General features: G+C 45.7%; 1 protein-coding gene across 3 annotated transcripts in view; it reads left to right on the top strand.

Moving 5' to 3' along the window:
- Positions 1 to 22,512, top strand: part of myo6a (myosin VIa) — a 226,242-nt gene that overhangs the window by 139,774 nt on the left and 63,956 nt on the right. For all 3 annotated transcript variants that reach the window (XM_067989192.1, XM_067989190.1, XM_067989191.1), the window contains exons 13-14: positions 17,656 to 17,813; positions 22,026 to 22,117. In XM_067989192.1, the coding sequence (XP_067845293.1) occupies positions 17,656 to 17,813; positions 22,026 to 22,117 (250 nt within the window). The remainder of the gene's footprint in view (positions 1 to 17,655; positions 17,814 to 22,025; positions 22,118 to 22,512) is intronic.

Below are 22,512 nucleotides of genomic sequence, written 5' to 3'. Positions count from 1 at the left end.
AAAGCGCTAACGTACTGAAGTTATCTAACTTTTCAGAAGTCATAATCCAAAATAAAATGGCTTTGAAATGAATATCTAACTTCTTGTTGCATATGTAAACTATATTAAGGCCTTTATGAAAGAGATTAAATATTCCATGAATTCTCATTGTAGTAATTAGAAATGTACTGGTAATTGGAAAAGGCTCTATTATTCTTCCAATACTCTGGGACTTCTGGAAAATTCAGTTAAAATGAGTGAGTGTGGTATGAAATTTGGAGAGGTTGGGTCTTGCCATTTGTTGCTGGATGCACCGACTGTTTACAGCACCGGTTAGTCATTTTAATGAAACAGCTCTATACCAAGTGAAGAACTGGATTGTGTGCATTTAATGCATCAGTCAATTTCTAACAAATCAGCATGTAATTTGATACATGACGTGTGGTAAGTGTAGCATGTTTGGAAGGAAAAAGATGACTTTGGACCTAATGGTTCCCAAAGCTTTCTACCACTGGGGTTTTCCTCATGTCATTTCTGGGCCTGTTATAGACTAATTGATGGAGATTGATTGCTATGATTAATCAACAACTCCATTATCATTGTATCATGCTACTACCAGGATGGTAGAAGGCGAACTAGATGGACCTTGGTCTTTTCTCGTCTGGCAGTTCTTACGTATGAGAAAAATGTCAAAGGGAGGTATTACAGTTTTGATTGGCAGGCAAAACTGTAATTGAACAGTTAAGGAGGAGATGGTTTGGGTACAGTTTAGGCACATTCCCACGAGGCAGAAAGGTAGGGCAACTAAAGCCAGAGCTCCCTAGATAACAAAAGAGATAGTGAGTAAGATGAAATGGAAAAAAGGGGCATATGACAGATGTCAGGTTAATAACACAAGTGAGAACCAGGCGGAATATAGAAAGTTCAAAGGGGAAGTGAAAAAGGAAATAAGAGTGGCAAAGAGAGAGATTGAGAATAGAATGGCAGCCAACATAAAAGGGAATCCAAAAGTCTTCTACAGGCATGTAAACAGTAAACGGGTAGTTAGAGGAGGGGTGGGGCCGATTAGGGACCATAAAGGAGATCTACTCATAGAGGCAGAGGGGATGACTGAGGTACTAAATGAGTACTTTGCATATGTCTTTACCAAGGAAGCAGATGCTGCCAGAGTAAAGGAAGATATTGTTGAGATACTGGATGGGCTAAAAATTGATGATGAAGAGGTACGAGAAAGGCTAGCTGTACTTCAAGTAGATAAGTCACCCGGTCTGGATGGGATGCATCCTAGGTTGCTGAGGGAAGTAAGGCTGGAAATTGCGGATCTTCCAAACATCCGTAGATACGGGGGTGGTGCCAGAGGACTGGAGAATTGCAAATGTTATACCCTTGTGCAAAAAAGGGTGTAAGGATAAACCCAGCAACTATAGGCCAGTCAGTTTAACCTCAGTGGTGGGGAAACTTTTAGAAATGATAATCCGGTACAGAATTAGCAGTCACTTGGACGAGTGTGGATTGATTAGGGAAAGCCAGCACGGATTTGTTAAAGGCAAATTGTGTTTAATTAACCTGAGAGTTTTTTGATGAGGTAACAGAGAGAGTAGCTGAGGGAAATGCAATTGATGTGTATATGGACTTTCAAAAGGTGTTTGATAAAGTGCAACACGGCAGGCTTATCATCAAGATTGTGGCCCATGGAATAAAGGGGGCAGTAGCAACATGGATACAGAATTGGCTAAGGGACAAGAAACTGAGAGTAGTGGTGAACGGTTGTTTTTCAGACTGGAGGGAGGTGTGTAGTGATGTTCCCCAGGGGTCAGTGCTGGGACCACTGCTTTTCTTGATATATATCAATGACTTGAACTTGGGTGTACAGGGCACAATTTCAAAATTTGCAGATGACACAAAACTTGGAAGGGTAGTAAACAGTGAGGAGGATAGCGATAGACTTCAAGAGGATATAGATAGGCTGGTGGCATGGGCGGAACTTGGCAAATGAAATTTAACGCAGAAATATGCAAAGTGATATATTTCAGTCGGAAGAATGAGGAGAGGCAGTATCAACTAGAGGGCATAACTCTAAAAGGGGTACAGGAACAGAGATCTGGGGGTATATGTGCACAAATCGTTGAAGGTGGCTGGGCATGTTGAGAAAGTGGTTAAAAAAGCATCCGGGATCCTGGGCTTTATAAATAGAGGCATAGAGTACAAAAGTATGGAAGTCGTGATAAACCTATATAAAACACTAGTTTGGCCACAACTGGAGTATTGTGTCCAGTTCTGGGCACCGCACTTTAGGAAAGATGTGAAGGCCTTAGAAAGGGTGCAGAAGAGGTTTACCAAACTGATTCCAGGGATGAGGGACTTTGGTTACATGGATAGACTGGAGAAGCTCGGGTTGTTCTCCTTGGAACAGAGACGGCTGCGAAGAGATTTGATAGAGGTGTACAAAATCATGAAGGGTCTCGACAGAGTTGATAGAGAGAAACTGTTCCCTTTGGCGGAAGGGTCAAGGACCAGAGGACATAGATTTAAGGTAATTGGCAAAAGAACCAAAGGTGACATGAGGAAAAACTTTTTTACGCAGCGAGTGGTTAGGATCTGGAATGCACTGCCCGAGGGGGTGGTGGAGGCAGTTTCAATCATGGCCTTCAAAAGGGAACGGGATAAGCACCTGGAAGGAAAAAAATTGCAGGGCTACGGGGATAGGGCGGGGGAGTGGGACTAGCTGGATTGCTCTTGCCTAGAGCCAGCATGTACTCGATGGGCCGAATGACATCCTTCCGTGCTGTAACCTTTCTATGATTCTATGAGAGGACAGGATTTTAGGAATATTTTTACATTGTAAATTGTAGTTTTTGAAAGTTTTTTGTGAATAGTGCAAAGTTGTATCTTTCATACTTTATATGGACTTTCTGTTTATTTGCCGAGTGTAATTGGTCTCCCCATTATCCTCATCTCTTATTACTGGTAGATTTTGAGGATTATTTTTAGTCATTTGTGTAGCTTGTTAGTGTTAAAGGAAGAGTCTTTATGTCCTGTTTATAAATAGAGCTACACCAAACCTCTGTGCTTAAGACCGCATCATCACAGTCTATAAAATCATGGCCTACAGTCCTGATTTAAAAAAAATGGTTTAACGGATTATATAGTCACATGAATTCAGACATTTAGAATATACCTATAAACGTTTTATTGGTTCTATTTTGGAAATAATAACAACAGCTTGCATTTATATAGTGCCTTTAACATTGTTAAATGTTCTATGGTGCTTCACAGAAACGTTATCGGACAAAATTTGACAACAAGCCATATAATGAGATTAGGACAGGTGACCAAAAGCTTGGTCAAAGAGGTAGGGTTTTAAGGAGCGACTTAAAGGAGGAGAGAGAGGCGGAAAGCTTCAGGGGGTAAACAGCTGAAGGCACTGTTGCCAATAGCGGGATGATGGAAATCGGGGATGTGCAAGAGGCCAGAATTGGAGGAGCACAGAGTTCTTGGAGGGTTGTAGGGCTGGAGGAGATCACGGAGATAGAGAGGGGCGAGGCCGTGGAGAGATTTGAACACACGGATGAGAATTTATGAACATAACTTTTCCTTAATCATCAGAGCCCTCCAATTTCAAAGTTAGTTTGAAGGTTTATAATTTTCATGAGCAAAAGAATTTCTGTAGACTTATACAATGCTAGCGCATGTCTCTGTGTTTCTCAGAATGAGTCAGAGGGTATTATGTTCCAAGATGGTGATGAATGTGAGAGTGGGGGAATAATGCACATCCTGGTGACAGAATTTGAAAAAGTTTTTAAGAGATCTCCCCAGAGACACTGAAGTAGGTGCTTTCTGATTAGTTGCTGGAAAATAAATAATTTTCTTTACTCACCGGAGGTAGATAAATAAACCGCTGCCTGTATTATGAGGGAGCAATTCTTCACTGCCCATCAGTTTAGGTTCTGTCTTTTATAATAAAGGTCAAGCAATATAGAAAATGCCCATTTTTATTTCAGCTTTGCTTTATATAAAGCCAGGCCTTTTAGCAAATATTATGATGCAGCACTTACATATTTATTGTGGAAGCTTTTGGTAAACCAAACGTTCAGGCCTTCTATTCAGAATCTCTCTCGAAATTTGAATAATGAAGAAGTCCTTCCATAAGTTTCTATCTGTTTATGTGAACAACAGTTGTTTTCAATTCTCTGTATGAACAGATAAAAGGCAATCCATTTAAAATATCTTACAAAACATAAAGATTCCACTTAGAAATTTGGCATTATTTAAAGTTTCACTTGTCGCAAGTGGAAACTGCTGTAAAGAAACTTTTGAGTAGTTTCCTACATGTTTTTTTTCCTGGAATGTTATCTCTAGGAAAAAAATTAGTTCATGCTTCACTTTTCTTTGATGTTTTATACATTCAGCTACTTTCACTGTCCTAAAAATGGTTGATGCACCAGAATGGAGAAAGGGCAGTGATTCTAAACAGTAAGTTCTGGCACGCACTCTAACTTGTTGTCCAACATAAACATTTCCAGACGTTGTAGGCAGCCTGGGAGCTGTATCCTACTAACTTGAGTCTCTTCAGCCAACAGTGGGTCTGAGAACCTCTGTGGACTCAAGACTCTGGCTTCTCTTGTAGGCACAGGCCTCTGATGGGAAAACATTTATTGCAGGCATTTCAAACACAGAAAATATGCAAATATGTTACAAGCTATATTTGCAGTAGTAAGTGCTGAGTTTTGTGGAGAACCCAAAATGGTGGCCAAAATGATTTTCAAAAATTATTTGGAGCAATTTAATTACTTTGCCATTTCTTTTTGTTAGTGGAAACTGCTGCTGACTGCCCATTTCTAATTTGTAGTTTTTTGAACATCATGATTGGTAATTTGTACTCCTGGCCATCTCCTACCACTTCCTCATCTCCATTGCCATCCATAGCTTCCTGCTCAGCAGCTTTACCCTATGCTGATGGAAACAACTGGCCCCTAGTTCCCTCAACAATTCACCTAATAATAACTCCTAACTCCCAACTCTCCCTCCTCCGACCCTTCAACCCATCATGAATCCTGACCCTGCTGCTGCTCTTGACCTGCTCAACAGTTCTTTCACCTCTGTCTTTGATGCTGTTGTTCTCACCAAGTCTTAAGTCTGAGTGTTGCAGTCTTGCTGGCGCATGACTGGTCTTGTCTACTGCCAGATTTGGCTGGATCATGTCAAGCATTACTGCACTTTCTTCTCCACTGACCAATCCTCCAATTACTGCAGGATTATCCTAGAGGTTAATAACAATCCATAACTTTCCTCTGAGGATCCGCCGCCTTTCACCTCTAACACCTCAAAGATTGAGACCATCTGTGCAGCTGTTGGGTACTGTCCCCGCTGATCACCTCCCAACCTCATTCGTTCTCACCCCAACTACTACCCACCCCCATCACTTTTGCAGCTTCTATCCTATGAATAACATAGTTCAAAAAATCTTGCAGTATTCTTCTGTGTGCCAGAGAGACTAGTTGATTGGGTCATAGGAACAGGAGTAGGCCATTCAGCCCCCTGAACCTGTTCCGCCATTCAATTAGATCATGGCTGATCTGTCTCAACTCCATTTACCCACCTTGGTTCTTAAACCCTTAATACCCTTACCTAACAAAAATCTATCAATCTATCAAATTTTGAAATTTTCTATTGACCGAGCCTTACAGCTTTCTGCGGGGAGCGTTCCAGGTATCCACTACTCTTCGTGAGAAGAAGTGCTTCTTGACATCACCCCTGAACGGCCTAGCTCTAATAGTCGAGCAGTTGGCTTTTTGCCTCTAGAACCTGAGTTAAAATCTTCCCAGATTAATGGGATGCACGTTGTCTATGTTGGGACCAGTTTTTCTCTTTCTGTCCTCTCCTTCCCCGAAAGAAGTTATACATGCTAGGGTATTGTTCCAAAGATGCCAGCAACCCATTGGTACGCCTGGCCATGCTCCATATGAGATTAGATGATGAGTGTTGAAAGATTGTTATTGTGGGAGACTTCACAGTTGAACCTGATCATATCCACCCAATGTCCATGTGTACTCTATAGCAATCAGGAGGGAAACCGATGCTGTTTTTTCTTCTTTCGTGTCTAGACCGGAGGTGGGGTGGCGGGGATGATGGGTGAGCTCAGTTATTCTGGTTGACACTAGTTAACTTTGTACCTATCAGAAATGAAACTCGGGACCTGCCTAGCTTGTGTGGTTCAGTGTCGCACTGCAGAGTATATTTAACCACTGGCCCTGGCCCATTAAGACTGTGTTGGAATTACTCCTTATCTCAAAAATCAAGTGATACAGTCCAGTGAGCTGCTGCAGATTTGGTAGTTTGGAGTAGTTCTGGTGTCCCAATATAATCCAACTAATCTAGTAATTGTGTAGGCTCGTGCTCCTCTCCTCACAGGGTTGCCTGCAACTTAATGGATTGGATTTTGCTGTCAAAATAATGGTGAGGCTAACAGCGCTCACTATTATTTATGTGCAAATCGCACAGCAGCTTCCAGCAAGCGCATATGCGCTGTTAAATGTGGAAATCAGGAAGTTCCTGTTCAAGATGCGTCGCCCCACTGTAAGCTGCATGAAAATGGCATCTTGCCGTCTGGCTCCCCATTCAAATGAATTGAACAGCGTGAAGTTCCTGCACTGACATAGATACCGACTAAACTCACCAGAAAAATTAGGGCTTGTCCATTCCATTGTAAGTACCCTTTTAACGGCGTGGTAAGCTTTGATTGCTGCCAAACAACCTATCTGGCACTGAAAATTAACTTTTACAAGTGTAGAGTCTCATTCCTCAGCTTTTAATTGTTAGATTTAAAAAAAAATGTTTTTCTTGCTTTTTCTTTGTGTCTTATTTCTGTCTCTTAATCCAGTCTTTCTTACCCTCTCTTTATTTCTCTTTCTGTACCTGATTTGACATTGAATTCACTATTCTAACTTACACTTCCTGGTTCAGCCTCTGCTGCTCATTAATGATTCTTCAACCTGATTGGTTAAGGAGACACACAGTTGCTTGCCCTGTTTACACAGGTCCCAGATGCCCTGTAGAGGGTGCCACGCTGAATGGATCTCTAAGTTAGAGTAACTTGCCGTGCAAAAGCTCTTAGAAGGTCTATGGGCTGTTTGTCGCTCACGGCAAAATCTGGCCCAATGCCTTTTGGAGGAACTGGCATGTGTGAAATTACTGCGGATGTATAGTTGTAGAGTTGATGCTAGATGGACCCTGCAGCATAATTTAAGCTTGAGAGGAAACAATTCAATCCACAATGTATAAAAGGGCATTAAATTATTAGTAACCCATTGCTGAAACCAGTACGGTCTCAGTTGCCGTTGTTTTTGGTCAGCTGGGTGTCACGCAGCGAACCTATCGCCATGCTCAAGTTTACAAAAAAACAAATTACTATGCAGCCCGATGTGGGTGCACACTCTCCCCGTAAGGACACCGTTAGCCGATTGGTTTTGTCAATGCCACTGGTCGTGAGAGACCACCTCCAATATACAAAGTAAATTTGAAATTTTAGACATGTCACACGATGTTTACTCCCAGGCGTAACACACAGGTATTTTTTTCCATTTAACATGTTCTTCTTTTCCATCCTTTATAGCGGCTTGCACAGGGGCCAGCGGCTTAGCGTGGAAAGCAAGTCTATACATCTGCCACTGGGATAAGAAAGCTGGCTGGAGCAGTGGAAACACAGGAAGCTGCCATACAGGCGCTGGTTTCCACAATCCAAGCTAAACAAGTACCAGTGTAAAAATGCCTTATTCTTTAGTAGCTCTTTGCATCATAATCTAATTTGCTTGCTTATCGTGGCTTTTATTCCGTTTCCATTACCACAATGAGGCCTAATTATCCAGTTCTGTTTAAATGTGCTACAAAAATGCAGTTCCATCAATTAAGTCTATTAAGTCTTTTAAGTCAATCAGACTTTCAAAATTGGTGTCAAATCAGCAGAGTTAAAAAGAACTGCATGTTGAAAATCAAATAAAAAATTCTGGAAATGCATAGCAAGTTGATCATTGAACTTTTAGAACTTTGCGATTCAGAAGGAGGCCACTTGGCCCATCATGCCTCTGCCAGCTATCTGGAAGAGCTAACCATAAGTTCCCATTCCCCTGTCCTTTCCCCATACCCTTTTTAATTTTTCTTTTTCAAATATTTATCCACTTCCCTTTTAAAAGCTGTTACGGATTGTGTTTCTGGTAGGGCATTTCATGTCATAACCTTTCCTTGTTTTTGGTGTTGATCTTAAATTTATGCCCTCTGATTATTGACTCACTGAATAGTGGAAATAATTTTCCCCAATTTTACTTGACCAAAACTTCTGATAATTTCAAACACCTCTATTAGATCTTTTCTTAACCTCTTTTCTGAAGGAGAGTTCGAATTTTTTCAATCTCTCCTCATAACTAAAGCCTCTCACCTTAGTGATCTTTTCTGTACTCTCTTCATGCCCTTGACATTCTTCCAAGTAGAGTACCCAAACTGGATACAATATTCTAACTGTCGGCCTGACCAATGATTTGTAGAGGTTTAACACTATCTCTTCACTTTTATACTCAATGCCTTTATTTATTAAAATTTAAGATCCCCTAAGCCTTTTGTCCCCCCACAACTTCATCAAGATTTGTGTATATGAATACCCATTTGTATCTGCTCCTGTACTCCCTTTTAAAGTGTTACCATTTAGTGTATATTTTCTCTCCTTATTCTTCCTCCCAAAATGTGGCATCTCACCTTTCTCCACATTATATTTAATCTGTACATCCAACTGCCCAATCTGCTAACCTGTCTATCCTCCTGAAGTCATTTACACTCCTCTTCACAGTCAATCATGCTCCTTATTCTTGTGTTGTCTGCAAATTTTGATATTGTGCTCCTTACACCTGAATCCAGAGAGAAGCAATGGCCTTAACACTGATCCATGGGGGACAATGCCATTTATACCTCTCCAATCTGAAAACAACACACATTAACCACTTCACTATTTTCTGTTTTTGAGCCAACTTCCTATCTGTGCTGCTGCATTCACTTTAATCCTGTGCAACTTAATTTTCTCAAACTCCTTTTGAATTTATGTACACAAAATCCACTGCATTTCTTTTATCAATACACTCCATTATTTCCTCAAAGAGCTCTATTAAACTTGCGAGATGTGCCTTTCCTGATAGAAATCTGTGCTGGATGTTCTTAATTGGCCTATATCTTTGTAAATGACTATTAATTTGATCTCATGGCCTCTAGAAACTGATGTTAAGCTCACTGGCCCAAGGTTTTCCTTTCTCCCTTTTTGAACAGGTATTATATTGGCAACCCTCCAGTCCTCTGACACAACTTCACATCTAAGAATATTTGAAAGACTGAGGGAATAGTCTCTGCTATTTCTCTTTGACTTCCTTCATCATTCCAGGATGCATGTCATCAGGACTTGGTGCCTTTTCCACATTGAGTTCTACCAACTTTTTTCATGTTAGGCTAACTACAGATAAGAAACTATCTAATTGCTCCATTGCTTCCTTCTCTAGCCACTATCCCACTCTTCTGTGATAACTGAGGCCAAGTGCTCATTTATTATCTCTGCTATTAATTCACCCTCCATGAAATTTCCTGTCATCTCTAATCGGCTTTTCTTTTGCTTTTTGTTTATAAAATATTTTACCATTTCCCTTCGTTACTTTCCAATCTATTTCCATACCCCGTTTAGTTTATCTAATCTTTTATTGCTTCTCTTTTTTTACGGTCCGCTTGATTTTCTTTGAGTAGAGCTGTCATAGAATTGTATAGCACAGAAGGATGCCATTCAGCCCAGCTGTGCTGGCTGTCCAATTAGAGCTATCCAATTAGTCCTACTCCCCTGCTCTTTTCCCATAGCACTGCAAATTTTTCCTTTTCAAGTATGTATCCAATTCCCTTTTGGAAGTTACTATTGAATCTGCTTCCACCACCCTTTCAAGCAGTGCATTCCAGTGCAGTGGTCGCTCAGTACCGCACTGAAGTCTCCAGAGTGGGGCTTGAACCTACAATCTTCTGACTCGGGTGAGTCAACTAATTAATTTTAAAAAAAAAAGGTTAGGTAGAGATGGCAGTGCAGGTGGTGTGTCGTAACTGCAGCATGCGGGAGTTTGTGGAGACCAGTGAGATCCCGAGCAACCACGTCTGCGGTAAGTGTCTGCAGCTCAAGGAATTTCAGCTCAGAGTTGTTGAGCTGGAGTCCGAGCTGCAAACATTGCGATGTATCTGGGAGGGGGAGAGTTATCTGGACACTTTGATCCAGGAGGCAATCACACCCCTTAGGTTAGGTAGGAGTTTAGATACATTCAGTGATCAGGGACAGGAGGATGTGACTGCGAGTCAGACAGGTATGGGGACCTAGGATTTAGTGATGGAGGAACCTCAGCCTTTGACCTTGTCCAACCAGTGCGAGGTACTTGCTATCTGTATGGATGAGAACAAAGACTGCAGGGAGGATGGGCAAACTGACCATAGCACCTTGGTACAGGTGGCATTCAAGTGGGGGGAGTGAAAAGGAACGTGGTAGTGTTAGGGGTAGTATAGTCAGGGGGATGGATACTTTTCTCTGCAGCTGTGACCGTGTGTCCCGAAGGCTGTGTTGCCTACCTGGTGCCAGGGTTGAGGATATCTCCTCATGGCTGGAAAAGAACTTGGAGCACGAGGGGGAGGATCCAGTTGTTGTGGTCCATGCAGGCACCAAGACATAGGTAGAACTAGAAATGAGGTTCTGTTGAGGCAGTTTGAGGAGCTAGGGTCTAAATTAATAAGCAGAACCACTAGGGTGGTAATCTCTGTATTACTACCTGAGCCACGTGCAAATTGGCATAGGGATAAACAGATCAGAGTGTTAAATGTTTGGCTCAAAGAGTGGTGTGGGAGACAGGAGTATCGATTCATGGGGCACTGGCACCAGTACTGGGGAAAGAGGGAGCTGTTCCGTTGGGACGGGCTCCACTTAAACCGGGCTGGGACCAACATGCTGGCGAATTGAATAACTAGGGTTGTCGATAGGGCTTTAAACTTCAACAAAAAGGTGGGGGGAGGGGTCAGGTGAGGGGAAATTTATAAATCTAAAGAGAAAAGTCAAGACAACAGAGCAGCGTAGTGATTTGGGTAAAGATAAGCAGAGTGTGTCAGGAAGGGACAGAGTTTACCAATAATAGTGCATCAGCAAAGGTAATGCAGTATTCGTGGGGAACTTCAATCTTCATATAGACTGGGTAAATCAAATTGGCAAAGATAGTCTGGAGGACGAGTTCATGGAATGCATTTGAGACGGTTTCCGAGAACAATACGTCATGGAACCATCCAGGGAACAGGCTATTTTAGATCTTATATTGTGTAATGAGACAGGGTTAATTAGTAATCTCACAGTAAAGGATCCTCTGGGGAAGAGTGATTATAATATGATAGAATTTCACATTGAGTTTGAGAGTGACGTGCTTAAGTCAGAAATTAGAGTCTTAATCATAAATTACATATGTATGAGGGGTGAGTTTGCTAAGGTAAATTGGGAAATTAGATTAAAGGGTATGATAGTTGATAACCAATGGCAAACATTTAAAGAAATATTTCAATATTCTCAACAAATGCACATTCCATTGAGAAATAAAAACTCTATGGGAAAAGTGATCCATCTGTGGCTAACTAAAGAAGTTAAGGATAGTATTAGATTAAACGAAGAGGCCTATAATGTTGTCAAGGAGAGTAGTAAGCCTGAGGATTGGGAGAGTTTTAGAAACCAGCAAAGGATGACCAAAAAAATGTTAAAGGGTGAAAATAGAATATGAAAGTAAACTAGCAAGAAATATAAAAACGGATTGTAAGAGCTTCTACAAGTATGTAAAAAGGAAACGAGTAGCAAAAGTAAACATTGGTCCCTTAGAGGCTGAGACAGGAGAAATTATAATGGGGAATCAGGAAATGGCAGATGTGTTAAACAAATATTTTGTATCTGTCTTCACAGTAGAAGACACAAAAAGCATACCAGAGATAGTGGGGAACCAAGGGGCTAATGAGAGTGAGGAACTTAAAGTAATTAATATTAGCAGAGTAAAAGCACTTGAGAAACTAATGGGACTAAAAGTTGATCCCCATGACCTGATGGCCTACATCTTGGGGTTCTAAAAGAGGTGCCTGCAGAGATGGTGGATGCAGTGGTTATGATCTTCCAAAATTCCCTAGATTGTAGAACGGTTCCAGTGGATTGGAAGGTTGCAAATGTGACCCAGCTATTCAAGAAAGGAGGAAGAGAAAAAAGAGGGAACTATAGGCCAGTTAGCCTGACATCAGTCGTCGGGAAAATGCTGGAATCCATTATTAAGGAAGTGGCAACAGGGCACCTAGACCATCATAATATGATTAGGCAGAGTCAACATAGTTTTATGAAAGGGAAATCGTGTTTGACAAAATTATTACAGATCTTTGGGGATTTCTAGCAGGGTTGGTAAAGGGGATGGTAGTATATTTGGATTTTCAAAAGGCATTCGATAAGGTGCCACATAAAAGGTTGTTACACAAGGTAAAGGCTCATGGGGTGGGGTAATGTATTAGTATGGATAGAGGATTGGTTAACGGACAGAAAACAGAGAGTAGGGATAAACGGGTTATTCTCAGGTTGGCAGGCTGTAACTAGTGTGGTGCTGCAAGGATTGGTGCTTGGGCCTCAGCTATTTACAATCTACATCAATAAATTAGATGAAGGGACTAAGTGTAACATATCCGAGTTTGCTGACGATACAAAAGTAGGTGGGAAAGTAAGCTTGAGGAGGACACAGAGTCTGCAAAGGACAGGTTAAATGAGTGGGCAAGAGGGTGGCAGATGGAGTATAATGTGGGTAAATTTGAGGTTATTCACTTTGGAAGAAAGAATAGAAAAACAGAATATTTTTTAAATGGTGAGAAACTATTAAATGTTGGTGTCCAGAGAGATCTGGGTGTCCTCGTACAAGGAACACAATGTTAGTATGCAGGTACAGCAGGCAATTAGGAAAGCAAGTGGCATGTTGGCCTTTATTGCAAGGGGGTTGGAGTACAAGTGTAAGGAAGTCTTACTACAATTGTACAGGGCTTTGGTGAGACCTCACCTGGAGTACTGCATACAGTTTTAGTCGTCTTAGTAAGGAAGGATGGGCGCTAAATTGGGCCGTGTAGCGCCCGTTGTTTCGGCGCTGCACGCGCCTCCGACATCCAAGATGGCGTCTTGGATGCGCACACATGTTTCCTGTGTGACGTGTGCCAGACGCCATCTTGGTATAGGAGTTAGCGCAGGCACAGATAACAACCGCTGAGATCATGAAAAGTAGGGAGAAAATGGCTTCAATCAGTGTGCAACGCTGATTTAAAGTAATAGACCACATTTTGGGACTTAACGCTCAACTCAACATACAGTCTTAATCTGAACGTGTCGTAAAGTACCTGGAGGACTCCCACCAATGCTATTTAAAGGGACCATGCAGGATTTACAAGTTAGTGGCTGGATTATTGCTTCTGGCTGCTGAGACATTTGTAACTGTTTTTGGAGCGCTCTTGGACTTGAATACAAGGACGCGGGGACATAGGCTAACATTTAGAGCCAGGACGTGCAGGAGTGAAGTTAGAAAATGCTTCTACACGCAAAGGGTGAGAGACGTTTGGAACACTCTTCTGCGGATGGCAGTTGATGCTAGCTCACTTGTGAAAGTTAAATCTGAGATTGATAGATTTCTGTGAACCAAGGGTATTAAGGGATATGGGGCTAAGTCGGGTATATGGAGTTAGGTCGCATGTCCACCATGATCTCATTGAATGGTGGAACAGGCTCGAGGGGCTAAATGCCACTGCCACTTGCTGCCTCTTGATATGAGCCACCTTCTCCTGCAAGAAAGCAGGACGTGAGTATGGGTGACGTGCCTGTCATGGTTGAATAGTTGCCAGTGTGCGTGTCCTGTGTGTTGTGGGTGGGCGGCTTGAAACAGTGGTAATGTGTAAGGGTGAGAGGAAGCATCTGGTTGGAAGAGTTGAGTACTGATGGGAAAGAGTTTGTTGGTAAGTAGGGGATGGGGGGTGTAGTGCGTGGTGCAGTTGGTAGGAGACGCCACTTGACAGTTGACCTCACTCACCTTGCCCACTCATGTCAAAGCATTGAACTTCTTCCTGCATTGTATCCATGTTCATGATGCTGTGCACCTGACATTGACTTCATCCCCTGCTGCCTCCCACTGCCTTTTCGGTGCTGATTTCCAACGCAGATTGCAGGTGAATCCTCAGGCGTGACGAAAGTCTCGTCCTGCCTGTGCAGGGGGCATTGGACGCGGGGTAATAGCGGATCGTGCTACCCCCACCCAAAAACGGGTCCTATCCAATTTTCCCCCCGATATACTTGACTTAGAGGCGGTGCAACGAAGATTCACTTGATTAATTCCTGGGATAAGAGGATTGTCCTATGAAGAGAGACTGAGTGGAATAGGTCTATACTCTCTGGAGTTTAGAAGAATGAGAGGTGATCTCATTGAAACATATAAGTTGCTGAGGGGGCTTGACGGGGTAGATGCTGAGAGGTTGTTTCCCCTGGCTGGAGAGTCTAGAACGAGGGAGCATAGTTGCAGGAAACGGGGTTGGTGGTTTAAGACTGAGATGAGGAATTCCTTCACTCAGGGTTGTGAATCTTTGGAATTCTCCACCCCAGTGTGCTGTAGATGCTCAATCGTTGAGTATATTCCAGGCTGAGATAGATAGATTTTTGGACTCTAGGGGAATCAAGGGATATGGGGATCGGGCAGGAAAGTGGAGTTGAGGTCGAAGATCAGCCATGATCTGATTGAATGGAAGAGCAGGCTCGAGGGGCCTTATGGCCTGCTCCTGCTCCTATTTGTTATGTTCTTGTGAGAGTGCTACCACTGAGCCAAGGCTGACACCTAAAAGGTTAATAATAGGTTAGATGCTGGGTGGTTCTTTTCCTGGAAAATAGTAGACCTATAATACAAGTTGCCGGCTTGTGCAGTGAGTGTTTTCCCTTCCGGTGTTTTGGTGTGTTTATAAGACACTAGTTGCTTGGCATTGCATGTGCTGAGAATGAATTGTTCTGGCCATCCATTCACAAGTGACCCACTCCACAGCTTCCAGGTCCTGTGGTGAACTGGATGAATGGCCTTTCTTCAGTTGGATAGAATGATGAATAATGTGCAATGCATCCGTTTAAACTGACCTTGGAAAGTTCACTTAAATAGAATTCAGAGTGTTACGGTGCAGAAACGAGCAATTTGTCCCACCAAGTGCGTCAGTGCTTTTCTCCACTTGGGCAAGTCTACTCCCACTCTTGTCCTCATTCCCCATACCCATCAGTATTTCAGCCCATCTAATCCCACTCTCCTGCGCATTCCCCATACCCTTTAATATCTCACCCATTCTAACAGCATTCTAACAGCATTCTCCTCACTTCCTATACCCTTTAATGCCTCACCCACTCTAATCCCACTTTCCTGCTCTCTCCTCATATCTATTTCAAACTACTATCTAATTCTCTTCTAAAAGAATGTTTGGGCTACACATTCTTACCTCCCTCTGTGTAAAAAGAAAAAAGATTCAAGCATCCCCTTTCATTATTTTGGTGATTAATCTTAAATTTGTGCCCACCCATTACTATCTGGTTGACCAGTGGAAACTATCCATCCTAGTAAATCCCATGAGAATCTTGAAGACTTCTATCAGGTCGCCCACTAACCTTCCCAGCTCTCGCGAAATGAGCCCTAACTTATCAGCTTTCCCACTGAATCTGTGCTGCAACTTTTCCATTGCTCTTTATCTTTCTATAAGGGGGTGCCCAAAACCTTAGTTAGGCCATGGTTGGAGTGTGTTCAATAATCCAACCATGGCCTAACTCATGCAAGTTCAAAATCAGCTCCTTGCTTTTGTATTCTATGCCTCTAGATTGAAGAAAATGCATATCTCTTGATCTTAAGTTCTTACTTAAATGACCAGCAACTCCCACATAAATATTATAGCATACTTACTGAACCCTTCTTCCAATAAAGCAGATCAGAATATCAGAGGATCAAATGCTGTTTTATCTTAATTACGATGATTAGATTTAAAAAGTGCCTGGGAATTGTGTTTCATGTTTAGTTTCATGCTTCCATTTGTATCAATCAAATGAACTGCACTGATTTTCACAAAATTCAAAGCAGATAAAAATAAAAATAATTGAAAATTTTAGATCAATGATGGCATGTTTCCTGAGACTGCTCAAACATGCAATCATCTTACTTTAAAGATTATTCTCTTTTTTTCCCCCCCCCAATTCTGTCCCCTCATGAGTGATATAAAACCGTATAAATACATGACAGCAATGTTGTTAACTGCATTTCATTTTTTCCTTTTGTTGAATTAGTGCAATAAGATAAAGCAACATTCTAAATGCAGGATAGCAGATCAGTGATTATATTAAATTGTCCTTGAGAGTTTTGAAGAAGGTTACTCAACGGCAAAACTTCCTTTTAAAAATCACAGTTAGAAAAAATCATAATTAACATGAATGGTCTATTTTTGTTTTTGTAATCAGTTAGTGCTGATGATGTGCACTGACTTGGAGGCGTTACTGAGCTTGAGAGTGCAAGAGGCTCTATTGAAGAACCCCAGTGGATGGTGAATGACCCCTGGGCTTATTTCTGTTGGTGATAATTTGGCTCCATGACGGCTTCAAATTGTGCAGTGTCATTAGTGCTCATTGTTTAAATGAAATATTAAAACTTCCACAGGGTTGAACAGTGGAAAACAAAACCATGTTTATGTTAGTCATCATCCTTTGTAACTGACTTGGAGACTCGTGCTTTCAATATTGGACACAGTCAGTTTCTGGTCAAAAGAAGACCAATTTATTTTATTGGTCGTGGACAGTGACAGTACTTACCATTACTCACGCTGTGATAAACTGAACAGGTGCGTTGATGAGAGGATTCAGTATCTTGTTCTGTTACCAATTAAAATGCTACTGTAAAGAAAAGAATTCTAATTTTAGGTGGAGTTACTTTGGCTTACCATTGCAATTCGTGAGAGAACAATGTCAGTTTGAAATACCACTTTAAATCCTATGCCAAGTACAACCATTGCCACAAATCCTGGATGAACTGCATGTATGCTCATTTTTTACAGATTTATGGACTTGAGCAATTGTTTATAAGTGTAAAATAATATATTCCATTCTGTGTCATTTTTCCCCTGATTAGTCGATCTCCTGTGACGTTGCTCATGGGCGGTGAGTTTGGCTTCAGAATTGTATTGGGTGTAAGAGGCCGTTGGTTTGTAAGGCTGTAGAGCAGGTTCAGGCTGGGGAGGGAGGGGTGATGTTGAAGATTTGGGGCTGGAGGGGGGATAGATGGTTTTAGAATTGAACTGCAAGCTCTGGATTTGACCATCAGTATGCTCAGCAACAGCAAAACGAAATCGGCAGAGCTGGTATGACATGGTGATTTACTTTCTTAGGGGTTCTGAGATGCAATTGGTGCCTCTTAAGCACTTAACATCATTTGGACCAATGAAAAAGGCAGGAGCAACTCAACATTCTTACATTTATAAAGACACAAAACGTATTGGCAAGATGAAGCTTTCATCACTCTCTGACTGTAATTCCTGAATAAAAGCTGATTGCCCTCAATTAAAACCCGCTGTGGTATTTTTCAGGGTACCCTTAAAGGTGGAGCAGGCAAACAACGCTCGGGAAGCTTTGGCCAAGGCTGTTTATAGCCGTCTGTTTGACCACGTTGTGAAGCGGGTCAATCAATGCTTCCCCTTTGAGACCTCCAATTTCTTCATTGGGGTTCTGGACATTGCTGGGTTTGGTGAGTTTCTGTTCTTTGATGCCTTTTAACATTTGAAATGTTATTTTTATTAGCTTTCATTCTGTACTTTTACTGAAATACAGTAGATCTGATGGTAGTATAGTCTACTAATAGTAATTTTTTTACACACAGTGAATTTTAAATTAACCATTAATTTGACTAAAGCAGCATAAATAACACAGCAAAATGGGAATTTAGTGCTTAAAAAAATTGAATCATCAGATAGTTTGAATTAAATGATTTTGAATGAAGAGTAGACTCTATCACAAATCAGATGAATATCTGAAAAACGCCAGTGTTTGAGGAATTTGTTTTCAGTCCTCAGGGATTTGTCAAGATAAAGCCCTTAGAGTTTCTGTCCTGATTGTGAGCTTTTTGAATGTATTGAGCAGCAAAAAATAACCATGTAAAGTAATAAAGCTGCTTTCAAAAAATTCATGACAAAATGTGCAAAAGTGAAAACATTGTCTGTCATTGAGCAGTGTGATCAAAACAGGGATTTCAAAGGACTTAATCATTAGACAGAAAAATCGGATCCATGCAGTTTGAAAAGTTCTGAATTACCACTGCCTCAGATAGTGGGATTCAGCAAAGGCTAATGATCCATAGCATTGCTCACAGATTAAAAAGTCACGACATTTTAGTATCGCTTTGTGACACCTCCCCTCCTGGATCAGTCTGCGTCTTGATGCACAGCTCTGAGTTCACCCATGTTTCTCTCACCTGCTTGCTGAAGCATCGACACAGACTTTCCATCACCCCTAATAGGGTCTCTATCTTTCCCCAATCACCTATTTAAAATGGTATCTCCGATTCTTTTCCGATTCAACTATTACTTCCCTCTCCTCAACGAGATCTGTGTATCTTTCTGTCCTATGCTCAGTCGGTTTCGCTTTCTATGTGTGAGACTCTTGCTCTCGCTCTTTGTCCATTTGGAATTCTCTCTCTCTTTCTCTCTCTCTCATTCTATCGCTCGCTTGCTCCTCTCTCTGTCGCGCGCCCCTTCTCCCTGCGCGCTCTCCCCCCGCCTTCGCTCCTCCCCCGCGCACACGCTCTCCCCTTCTCCCCCCTCCTCCTCGTGCGCCCCCTTCTCCCCCCTCCTCCTCGTGCGCCCCCTTCTCCCCCCTCCTCCTCGTGCGCCCCCTTCTCCCCCCTCCTCCTCGTGCGCCCCCTTCTCCCCCCTCCTCCTCGTGCGCCCCCTTCTCCCCCCTCCTCCTCGTGCGCCCCCTTCTCCCCCCTCCTCCTCGTGCGCCCCCTTCTCCCCCCTCCTCCTCGTGCGCCCCCTTCTCCCCCTCCTCCTCGTGCGCCCCCTTCTCCCCCCTCCTCCTCGTGCGCCCCCTTCTCCCCCCTCCTCCTCGTGCGCCCCCCTCTCCCCCCTCCTCCTCGTGCGCCCCCCTCTCCCCCCTCCTCCTCGTGCGCCCCCCTCTCCCCCCTCCTCCTCGTGCGCCCCCCTCTCCCCCCTCCTCCTCGTGCGCCCCCCTCTCCCCCCTCCTCCTCGTGCGCCCCCCTCTCCCCCCTCCTCCTCGTGCGCCCCCCTCTCCCCCCTCCTCCTCGTGCGCCCCCCTCTCCCCCCTCCTCCTCGTGCGCCCCCCTCTCCCCCCTCCTCCTCGTGCGCCCCCCTCTCCCCCCTCCTCCTCGTGCGCCCCCCTCTCCCCCCTCCTCCTCGTGCGCCCCTCTCTCCCCCCTCCTCCTCGTGCGCCCCCCTCTCCCCCCTCCTCCTCGTGCGCCCCCCTCTCCCCCCTCCTCCTCGTGCGCCCCCTTCTCCCCCTCCTCCTCGTGCGCCCCCTTCTCCCCCCTCCTCCTCGTGCGCCCCCCTCTCCCCCTCCTCCTCGTGCGCCCCCCTCTCCCCCTCCTCCTCGTGCGCCCCCCTCTCCCCCTCCTCCTCGTGCGCCCCCCTCTCCCCCTCCTCCTCGTGCGCCCCCCTCTCCCCCTCCTCCTCGTGCGCCCCCCTCTCCCCCTCCTCCTCGTGCGCCCCCCCCTCCCCCTCCTCCCCGTGCGCCCCCCCCTCCCCGTGCGCCCCCCCCTCCCCGTGCGCGCCCCCCCTCCCCGTGCGCCCCCCCCTCCCCGTGCGCCCCCCCTCCCCGTGCGCCCCCCCCTCCCCGTGCGCCCCCCCCTCCCCGTGCGCCCCCCCCTCCCCGTGCGCCCCCCCCCTCCCCGTGCGCCCCCCCCCTCCCCGTGCGGCCCCCCCCCTCCCCGTGCGGCCCCCCCCCTCCCCGTGCGGCCCCCCCCCCTCCCCGTGCGGCCCCCCCCCCTCCCCGTGCGGCCCCCCCCCCTCCCCGTGCGGCCCCCCCCCTCCCCGTGCGGCCCCCCCCCTCCCCGTGCGGCCCCCCCCCTCCCCGTGCGCCCCCCCTCCCCCTCCCCGTGCGCCCCCCCTCCCCCTCCCCGTGCGCCCCCCCTCCCCCTCCCCGTGCGCCCCCCCTCCCCCTCCCCGTGCGCCCCCCCTCCCCCTCCCCGTGCGCCCGCGCTCCCCCTCCCCGTGCGCCCGCGCTCCCCCTCCCCGTGCGCTCCCCCTCCCCGTGCGCTCCCCCTCCCCGTGCGCTCCCCCTCCCCGTGCGCTCCCCCTCCCCGTGCGCTCCCCCTCCCCGTGCGCTCCCCCTCCCCGTGCGCTCCCCCTCCCCGTGCGCTCCCCCTCCCCGTGCGCTCCCCCTCCCCGTGCGCTCCCCCTCCCCGTGCGCTCCCCCTCCCCGTGCGCCCCCCCCTCCCTCTCCCCGTGCGCCCCCCCTCCCCCTCCCCGTGCGCCCCCCCCTCCCCCTCCCCGTGCGCCCCCCCCTCCCCCTCCCCCTCCCCGTGCGCCCCCCCCTCCCCCTCCCCGTGCGCCCCCCCCTCCCCCTCCCCGTGCGCCCCCCCCTCCCCCTCCCCGTGCGCCCCCCCCTCCCCCTCCCCGTGCGCCCCCCCCTCCCCCTCCCCGTGCGCCCCCCCCTCCCCCTCCCCGTGCGCCCCCCCCTCCCCCTCCCCGTGCGCCCCCCCTCCCCCCTCCCCGTGCGCCCCCCCTCCCCCCTCCCCGTGCGCCCCCCCCCTCCCCCTCCCCGTGCGCCCCCCCTCCCCCTCCCCGTGCGCCCCCCCTCCCCCTCCCCGTGCGCTCCCCCTCCCCCTCCCCGTGCGCTCCCCCTCCCCCTCCCCGTGCGCTCCCCCTCCCCGTGCGCCCCCCCCTCCCCCTCCCCGTGCGCCCCCCCCTCCCCCTCCCCGTGCGCCCCCCCCTCCCCCTCCCCGTGCGCCCCCCCCTCCCCCCTCCCCGTGCGCCCCCCCCTCCCCCTCCCCGTGCGCCCCCCCCTCCCCGTGCGCCCCCCCCCTCCACCAATAAATTATAATAATAATAGGAATTACAGCCTAATAGTAGTGATAAAAATAAAAGCACGGTGATGGTAAATAATAATTATAGGGAACTCATAATTTAACGAGACATCCTTTCGTTAATCCAGATGATATAGAGTACATTTAACATCTGAATTTGGGGAGAGGGATAGAAACCCTTTGGCAGGACAGAGGGAGAGTGACAAACATTCCGTTTGTGTCCGGAGAGGGGCGGGATTGCACTGAGGTGGAAGATTGAGCTTATGTTGGAAAGGAAGAGAAAATTTCTGGGGGCAAAGGGAGAGACACCATGTTGGAGAGGAAGAGAGCAGACACAAAGTTGAGCAGAGGGAATAGAGACCATGTGTGGAGGGAAAGACAGAGAGTTGCAGTTGAACAGAGAAGTAATTTCTGTTGAGGAGTTGGAGAGAATGACAGGCAGAGATTCTATTTACATAAAATTCAGAAAGTTAGCTTTGTGAACATTTTTTTCATGGAAATGTACTTTAACCAACTGAGGAAGTTAAATCCATCAGTTATGGTAGGAACTGGTGGATTTACCGTCCTTATGCAATTGATTAAAGTAGAGTTTCTGCTTAGTTTGCCAAGTCTTTTGTCGTTGACACGGTGGACTTATTACTATTTTCAGGCTGGAGTAGCCTAAAGTCACTTATACTGACACATTCACATCGATGCAAGCTTCTGTGTAAACGGGGCAGTATCTCTCAAAAGACTACCCAGTAAACTAAAGCTATGCAACTGAAGACTCCCACTTAAGAGGCTATCTTGCACCAGTTTTAGTTCACAAAAATTGCAGTATAGCTCCAGCCTCATAAGATTGTCAACAAGAGCTTTAGTAATTACAAATGAGTCTACAGGCTGTGCTGGTGTTGCTGACCTTTTCTAGTTTGTATTTCACAGAATATTTTGAGCACAATAGCTTTGAACAGTTCTGCATTAACTACTGCAATGAGAAGCTTCAGCAGTTTTTCAATGAAAGAATCCTAAAAGAGGTAAGACATGTACTTTTAGGGAGTGGCTACCGGTTACCGTCAGTGTGAATAGCTTGAAGTCCTGTTGCACAGGAGATCAATTGCAAGAAAATTCAATGGCATGAATCGTGGAGTCCATGAATCTAAGCAGAATACTGTGGTCGAGATGGTGGTAACAGCATTGCCACCCGAAGGAGAATGGTGAATCTGTGATTCTGATTATCCACTCCCATTGAAGCTAGCCCTCCTGTTCCCTGAGGTAGCTCCCTACCCTGGTAATGGTGGAAGAGGGAAGAAAATCTGAAACATGGCAGCTCTCATTTTATCATTACTAGAAGCACAGAAATTGGAAAATTGCTGCTTGTTGCTCTTGCTTCTGCAAGTAGTAACTATCGCAGTTCATCACTACCCATTAA

This window comes from Heptranchias perlo, chromosome 8 (assembly GCF_035084215.1).
Source record: "Heptranchias perlo isolate sHepPer1 chromosome 8, sHepPer1.hap1, whole genome shotgun sequence".
In the NCBI taxonomy this organism is placed as follows: Eukaryota; Metazoa; Chordata; class Chondrichthyes; order Hexanchiformes; family Hexanchidae; genus Heptranchias; species Heptranchias perlo.
Note: the sequence above shows the minus strand (reverse complement) of the source record. Positions and strands in the feature narration are given on the sequence as shown.